This window comes from Oryza sativa, chromosome 10 (assembly GCF_034140825.1).
Source record: "Oryza sativa Japonica Group chromosome 10, ASM3414082v1".
Classification (NCBI taxonomy): Eukaryota; Viridiplantae; Streptophyta; class Magnoliopsida; order Poales; family Poaceae; genus Oryza; species Oryza sativa.
In genome coordinates, this window is record NC_089044.1 from 8,312,344 (window position 1) to 8,320,903 (window position 8,560).

General features: G+C 42.6%; 1 protein-coding gene across 3 annotated transcripts; it reads right to left on the bottom strand.

Moving 5' to 3' along the window:
- Positions 1 to 795: 795 nt before the first annotated feature.
- Positions 796 to 8,141, bottom strand: LOC136353486 (protein trichome birefringence-like 8). 3 transcript variants are annotated; one of them, XM_066304486.1, is made up of 5 exons: positions 7,634 to 8,141; positions 7,112 to 7,501; positions 6,839 to 6,997; positions 1,678 to 1,981; positions 796 to 1,134 (listed from the first exon to the last, which is right to left on the bottom strand). In XM_066304486.1, the coding sequence occupies exons 1-5, from the start codon at positions 8,077 to 8,079 to the stop codon at positions 1,129 to 1,131; spliced, it is 1,305 nt and encodes a 434-aa protein (XP_066160583.1). In that variant the 5' UTR covers positions 8,080 to 8,141; the 3' UTR covers positions 796 to 1,128. The 3 variants fall into 3 exon arrangements, with proteins under 3 accessions (XP_066160583.1, XP_066160584.1, XP_066160582.1); XM_066304487.1 differs by having other exon boundaries at positions 1,678 to 1,966; positions 7,634 to 8,034; XM_066304485.1 differs by lacking the exon at positions 796 to 1,134 and having other exon boundaries at positions 1,336 to 1,966; positions 7,634 to 8,043.
- Positions 8,142 to 8,560: the final 419 nt, after the last annotated feature.

Sequence of the window (8,560 nt, forward strand, 5' to 3'; positions counted from 1 at the left end):
GCAATTTTAAGAGAAAAGCAGGGGTTTTGCAGATAGGCTCAATATGATCAATGATATCTGTATGACTTGCCTTGCCCTTGAGCTGATAGAACCTCTTCAACCACTTCAAAATAAATTGGAGCGTCGGAACTGCCAGAGTCTAAGCGACAAACAAGGCACACAATAAATACAAGCTAAAGAGCTACTGAAACAGCAAAAGAAACCAATTTTAATGGATTCTTAACACTTTACTGGCAAGCAAGCCTCATGAGATACCGACTCAACGAGTCAATTCTACGTGACACGGGATCACCCAAATGGTCAACCGAAATAGGCAAACGGAACCTGTGGCTTTGAACGGCTCTAAACTAAAGGACGACTCAACACGGACGGACGAACGAAACACGGGGACACCTCGTTCGAATAAACGAGCGAACGACTCAACAACGGCTGAGGCTAAACTGGTGGGCTAGACACGATTCACGGTAAAGCCCCGGTACGACAAACGGTAGGCCAGTAGGAACCTAGGTTTGCATCTATGGCTAGGCAACTCAGCTATCGAGCAACGGGTTAAAGCGGCGGCTCGGCTCGACTTGGCTCGGCAGCGGCTTAGCTGCGGCGGCAGTTTTCGTAGGCTCTCCGGACCTCCCATTATATTTAAGAGATGAAGTGAATAACTCAAGTCATCAAACAAACATAATGAAATATCCGACACATCGAGAGAAGAATATTGAAGACATTGCTGGGCCTTTAGCCTGCCAGTCAACTTCGGCGTGAGATATGCCCGTCAAACCACTCGAAAGCGGCGACCAGATGTGTTACACAATCAGGAGACTTGACAAAATGGCTAAAGATCTACAACATCTCAAATATTCTTAACTCATGTGAATCTAATTCCCAAGATGTGCACTAGATTCACACTTTCATCTTAAGCATGGACATATATAGCAAACACATTTAAGACGAAAGGGACTAAGAGACTTACATCAACTTAATAGTTACATAGGCCGACCGGCCAAATAAATATATAAGAGAACAACGGAAGCTTGACTACCCAATCCTTAAGCACACCGACTAGGGGTTTACCCCCATTAAGTTCAAATCCTATAAGAAGCAGTCGAAAACCGCATCACTCAAATTAAACTAAGTCTAATCCTGCAAAACATAAAACAACACATGGCAAGACTCAGTACATTAATCAAATTAATGTACTGGCAAGAGCACCATCAAACTTACATACATGAAAGCTCTAAGTCAATGGAAGGCTATTTGTAGTCTCAATTTTCAGCATAAAGCAAATTTTAGTTCACAAACTATTTGCAACGTAATTTAAGCAAATCATTTAAGCAATATATAAAGCATATTAATCATGGCATGATATCAACATAAATAGATAGACATCATTCCCTTACAACATAAGGGGAAGTAAGGCAATCATATCACATATACCAATCTCATCATCATTTCAAATCATTTAGTTTCAAGAAACATTTAGAAAGCATAAAATTATACCCAATATTACTACCAGTTTTTTTAAGAGCCGACAACTATAGTGTTTAAATATGCTAGTTTTATATTTTTTTTATCATGTGGAGGTGGAAAAAGGCACATAGCACATATACAGCCGGTCCCTGCGAGGGTTTTGTACTAGTGTATCCTGATATCATATCCCATTGACATGAGGTGTGCATACAGGACCTCATTCCATGTGTCGGGCACGCCCGGCAGACACCAGTGGCTGCAGTCCTCGGGCGCGTCCTGCGGCGTCCCAGGCTCCCGGTTCCGCGACGGGTGGCCATCCCTCCTCAGTTCGGTCATGTACGTTATGTTCAAGAAATGGGCTTTCCTTCGACCGTGGCTTCTGATGCCGTCGATGGCGTTCGAGATCATGGCGTTGATCCAAGAGTACTCCTCGTCGAATTGGTCACTGCTGGTCACTGGATCTCGATGGTCAGCACACGAGCCACCCGTGTTCCACGTGCCATTGCTGTCATTTTTTGACCTTCATTTTAATACTAGTTTAAACTGTAAAGTTCTCTGTACGGAACTATATATAAACTTGAAATTGTATGCATTTTTAATTAATATAGAGAATGGAAAAACATTGTACAGTATAATATGGAGAGAGAGAAATATATGCATATATTAATTAACTAGCTCGTGCGTTGCAATGTGATTTTAAGTAAAGAAAATTAGCATTAAAGCATTATTACCTTCATTAATGTATATATCACCCCTTTAATTTATGTATGTATTTGGTATTCACATTTATACTGTCATATTTTCTTCCAAAAAAGTAGAGAATTGATGGTGGGGTAGTTGACATGTATGGCACCCTTTTTGACCTTAAAAATGTAGAGGATTTTTACGGTACATGCAAAGTATATACTTGTAGTTTAAACGATCTAACGGTGTAGATTCATCCGATCTTCCTTTTAGATTAGTAAATGATGTAACGGTGTCGATTCATCCGACCTTCCTTTAGATTAGTTTACAGTATAAATTGAAAAGGGTAAATTTGTCTTTCTATCTTTTTGCATGGAGTATTTTTTGTATTTTCGCGTTCTCTTATTCGGTCAGATCCGGCCCGAGAGAATTCCGTTCGCTTTCCTTCGTCCCATGCGCTACCGCCGCCGCTGATAGCCACCGCGAATGTGATTTGATTCGATTTTCCGACCTCCTTTCCTCCATCTGCCCTTCCCGCGCACCCAAAACCTAGGTCTTTGGAAATTCCCCAACTCCACGATTGACGTCTCTGTGCGTGGGAAGGGGCGGAGCCGCAGAAGGGCGCCGGCCACTGGTGGCTCGGCCAGAGGCGCGCAGCGGCAAGGGGATGCGGAGCAGTCAAGGGTCGTGGCTTCAGGGCACCCGGGCGCAACTGCTACAGGCGCGGCAGCAGCAGTGCAGGAAGCGGCAGCAGCATTGCAGGGCATCCGGGCGACGGAAGCAGTCAGGGGCAAGGAGCGCAGACAGGGAATGACAGGCAGTAGGAGGCAGGGCAGCAGCAAGCAAAGAGCAACCGGCAGGCAGCAAGCAGCAAATGGAGAGAACAAAAAAATGGATCGGGCACGTACATATATCGATTAAAAAGGGAATTTGTTACGACCTTAAAACCAAGTGTTATTTAGTTATCGTCCCGGTCCATATAGACCGGATGAAATCCAGAATTAACTTTTTTTTTTCAAAAATAATAGTTATTAAATTTATGTTAGCACGATCGAAAAATCACGTGTTATTTAGTTGTCATCCTAGTACGAATAGACCACGTAAAATTTGGACGTAACTTTTTTTCTAAAATAATAGCTAATTTATATTAGGGCCAAATGTGTTTCTATCCTTGCTTTACTATTCAATTGTGATTTTATCCCTACTTTTTAGGGTTTGTGATTTTGCCCCTGCTTTTTTGAAATGAAGTAGCCGCCTGCCCCTACTTTGTTAATTAATGGTAGCGGTGTTAAATTTGTGGTGAATGGACAAATATACCCCTGACATGTTTTGGCATTCAATGATAATTTCTAGAGCAAAACGAACACTAATGTCTAATGATTAGAAAAAAGGAGGTAAAAAGTGACAGATATTTGCACTTTTTGCTCGTTATAGAGATTTAGTCTTGATAAACGAACAGTTGCATGGATGATTTTGGCCCACAGCGTGCATGGGCATCGTGATCGATCACCATTGTATTTATGGCATCCCAAATCCCAACTAACTAAACGCACAATAATAGAAGCAGCACTAACACTCAGCTTATGCCCGTCTCCTCCGGCGTCGGCAGCACCATGGAATGCGACGCTCCTCGTGCTCGACTGCGACGTCTTTTCGTACTCCGACGCTGACGACGCCGACGCGCACTTCTCCTCCTCGGTCTTCGCCAGCTCAGCCTCTGACTCGGCCATGTACTCACACTCCGACGATGAGCAGTTGCTCACCACCGGCAACGGCAGCCCGAGCGAGTCCCTCTCGTCGACGGCAATGTCCTCTTCCTCGCCGTCATCCTCGTCGCGGCGCCTCCAAAGGCCGTCCCTGCGCATGCAGCCGCGGGAGCGCCGCACCTCCCTGCGCGCGCCAGCCACGACGCCGCCGCCGCTAGGGCTGTAAAAAAAGAAAGCTCGAGACTCGTGAGCTACTTGAGCTCGACTCGTCCTAGGCTTGATTCGAGCTCGGCTCGAGCTCCAAACGAGCCGAGCCCGAGCTTGTCCCAAAGCTCGCCGAGCTCGAGCTTCTAACGGGCCTAGTAATATATAATTTTTCGTTGCTATTTAATAAATTGGTAGATCAAATATGTTATTTGTATGCCTTGTATTGGCATTATATGTTTATTTTATTTTTTTTCTTCTTATACTAATATGATAAACCATAAATTAAATATTTTTTAAAAATTATCCTTTGAAATATACAATGTTCTAATTAAAAACCGAGCTCAGTAGTTGAGCTCGAGCTTGATCGAGCTCGAACCGAGCCTGTTTGAAAGTTCGAACATTTTATAGGCTCGGCTCGAGCTCGAGCCTAGACAGGCAAGCTCGCTCAAGCTCGGCTCGTTGACAGCCCTAGCCGCTGCCGTACCTCCCTGCCCGCGCCCGACTCTGCCGCGTGCTGGCCCGCACCGCTTCTCCTCCCTGCCGCGCGCTGGCCGCGCGTCGCCGCCGCCACCACTTGCAACCCAGCGCTTGCAACCCGGACAGTAAAGGAATTCGGGATTTTGCTCATTGAACCAAGGGTAGAATGGTCATTCACAAATAATAATAACATTTTCTTTATTCGTTTAATTTGGAAATTTCAGGCCACCAAACTTATGTCAAAACCAGGGGCAGACTCATTTCAGAAAAACAGGGGCAAAATCACAAACCCTAAAAAGTAAGAGTAAAATCACAATTGAATTGTAAATCAAGGACTGAAGCACAATTGCCTCTTTATATTATTAGCATGACTAAAAAAACCACGTGTTATTTCGTTGCATACCGGTTTGGACCGACCGGATGAAATCCGGATATAACTTTTTTTTTCTAAAATAATAGTTATTTAATTTATATTAGCATGATCAGAAAACCATGTGTTTTTTCGGTTATCCTACTCCAGACAGATTGGATGAAATCCGGAAGTAACTTTTTTTTCTAAAATAATTGTTATTAAATTTATGTTAGCACGACTGAAAAACCACATGTTATCCTGATCCGGACATACCGGATAAAATATGGATGTAACCTTTTTTTTTCTAAAATAGGTGTTACTTAATTTATGTTAGCATGACCATAAAACCACATGTTATTTAGTTGTCATCCCGGTCTGGGATACCGGAAGAAATCCGGACCTAACTTATTTTTATAAAATAATAGTTATTTAATTTATGTTAGTACGACCGGAAACCACGTGTTATTTAGTTGTCGTCTTGGTCCCGACAGACCAAATGAATGTAACTTTTTTTCCTAAATAATAGATATTTAATTTATGTTAGCATGACCGGAAAACCACGTGTTATTTAGTTATCATCCCAGTATGGATAGACCAGATGAAATCCGGACGGAATTTTTTTTCCTAAACTAATATTTATCTAATTTATGTTTGTTATCTTGGTCCGGACAGATCACATTAAATCTGGACATAACTTTTTTCCTAAAATAATAGTTATTTAATTTATGCTAGCATGACCGAAAAAGCACATGTTTTTTTTTTGGTCGTCCCAGTCCGGACATACCGGATGAAATCCGGACATAACTTTTTTTTGCCTAAAATATTATTTATTTAACTTATGTTAGCATGACCGGAAAACCATGCGTTATTTAGTTGTCATCCCGGTCCGGATAGGCCGGATGAAATCCGGATGTAAATATTTTTGTTCTAAAATAATAGTTATTTAATTTATGTTAGCATGACCACAAAACAACGTGTTATTTAGTTGTCTTCCTGGTCTGGACAGATCAGATGAAATCCGGTAGTAACTTTTTCCCCTAAAATAATAGTTATTTAATTTATGCTAGCACGCCCGAAAACCACGTGTTTTTTCATTGTTGTCCATGTCCGGACATACCGGATGAAATCCGGAGGTAACTTTTTTTCCTAAAATAATAGTTATTTAATTTATATTAGCTCCATCTGAAAATCACGTGTTATTTAGTTGTTTCCTGGTCCAGACATATCGGGTGAAATCTGGACATAACTTTTTTTTTTGTCATGAAGGAATCGGGATAGAGGCGCCGGGGCTGGAGGCAAGTGCGTCGGGAGTCAAGGACGCCGGGGACACGCGATAAATTCTGAAGAAGCGCTATATCACGAATGGATGACGAGATACAGAAAAAATACTACAACTGGAAAATCAATCCGGATGAAAATAAACTTCAATTTCAAAATACTAAACAACACTTTTCATATTTTTTAACAAATATCGAACCTACCCTTCCATATACTGCAGCAAATATATACTTCAAGTAGAATGTACTATAAAATTACTCAAAAAGTAGGGAGTTAGTGATGGGGATGGTGGTAGATTCACCACTCATCACCACCACTACTCCATTTTAATCCATTTTAAAAGCATTATATATCTACGTTGGAACGTACTATCTCCATTTTTTTAATGCATGACAATGTTGACTTTTTAAATACGTTCTAACCATTCATTTTATTAAAAAAATATGTATTGTATTCATTTTATTAAAAAAATATGTATTGTCTTTTATTTTTTCGTTTTTACCCGTGACTTGGTTTATCGTCAAATATTTTTTTAAGCATGGCTTATATTCTTTTTTATTTTGCAAAAAAAATGAATAAAACGAATGGTCAAATTGTATGAAGGATTATGTTTTGTCTTGTTAAAATTCACCAAAGAGGTGAACTGTGTGTATCGTTCACTAACAATTCTTACCTATAATGAGAAGGAGAATAACTCCTGAAGAAAAAATAACTATTTGGAACCCGTGTACTACTTATCTCCCAATCTTTCACTGTCTCCAGGGACCATCGGAATGCTTCCTTCATGTCCATGCTCATGTTCAGCCGATCACCAACCATGAAATAGTTTCCCCTGAAAACATGTATGTGGCAGTAGTTTGAGACTTAGGGATCAGTTATAATAAATGAAACAACATAGTATGCATAGAAACAAAATAATTAATTAATTAACTACGGCTCAAATTACGATTTGATAGTCTTGTGCTCATTCCACCAATGCCCTGTATTGAACACGAGCACGTCGGCGCCAGCCCAACGGTTGGCGTGCCGAGGCAGCATGTCCAGCCGGACCGCTCCCCTGACGGCACCGCTGCTTGCCGGGAAGCGGTCGATCATGACAAGCATTGGGGCGCGGTAGTACTCGACGGAGAGGTTGTAGTCTGCGAAGACCATGGCGAGGTACCCTTTGTGCCTGCTAATGGGTTTCCCGGACTGCTCATATATTCTTGACTTCCCCGCTGGCACGGAGGCGGCGAGCATGCACACCATGGACTCCCACTGGTTACGGCCGATCGAGTCGCCGGCGAACACGATTCTGCCGTTCCGGCTCCTCTCCAGCATATCAGTTGCATTGAACCTAAACACCTCAAATCATTTGGAATTGAAGAATGAGTGGCAATGCAAGTAACTGAAAAATGTCCACATCATGAAAAACCACAGAAAAGAAATTACTAATTTATCAAAGATGTCATTGGCGATGGCTACCTACTTCGGGAGCTGGCAGCCATGAGGCTGCCATCGCCAGTAGCGGAAAGACGAGTTGCTCCGGCCGTTGCTGATGCACTGGAAACCAGGGTCAAGAAACGGGCAGTCCTCCCGGTAAGCAGTCACGGCCGCGGCGTCCCTCACCCATTTACCGTCGGAGAAAATACAATCGCTGGCATCGGATGGATGAGGAACCCTACTGTTGATCAGGCGAGGCGGTGGAGATCGGAAGAACGACTGCGGTGATGGCATGCGTGGCACTAGTGTGATGATGGAGAGCGCCAGGAGGACGAGCAAGACGGAGGAGAGAAGAGCGTATCCAGAATGCATGGGTATGGATGTCCCAACAAACGGCGACCATTGGTCGGTTGCAAGTCGAGGTAGAGTAAGGAGCTCCGTTGCAAATGGAGCGGGTGATGTGATCGTCTGGTGGGTAAATGCCAAGAGCATGAGGGATTAATTTGTGGACATGCGGATAAACTGGGAAAGCCACCTAAATTTGGCACGAATAAGAATGACGTTGTGACGATGTTGACGCCGGAGGGAAGGTTTAATTAGTTGATAGCCCGCACTTTGCTACGAGATAGTTATGTAGACATAATCCAATATTGACATTAATCGATGAAAGTTCGCCGTGCGAGCCGCAGAATGATTTTTCTACACGGACGCACCCAATACACTTAAATATGTCCAAAACTCATGTTTTTGGTGATTTTTGAACTTTTCGTTCCGGTGAGAAAACATCGCACCACGTGTGCTAATATTGGCATTAATTGACAAAAGTTCGCCGTGCGAGTCACGGAGTGATTTTTCGACACGGACGCACCCAATCAAATCCAATATGTCCAAAATTTATGTTTTTGTACCTTTCAATTTTTTCGTTCCGCTACCCACGTGTGCCAATATAGGCCAATATTGGCATTAGTTGAAA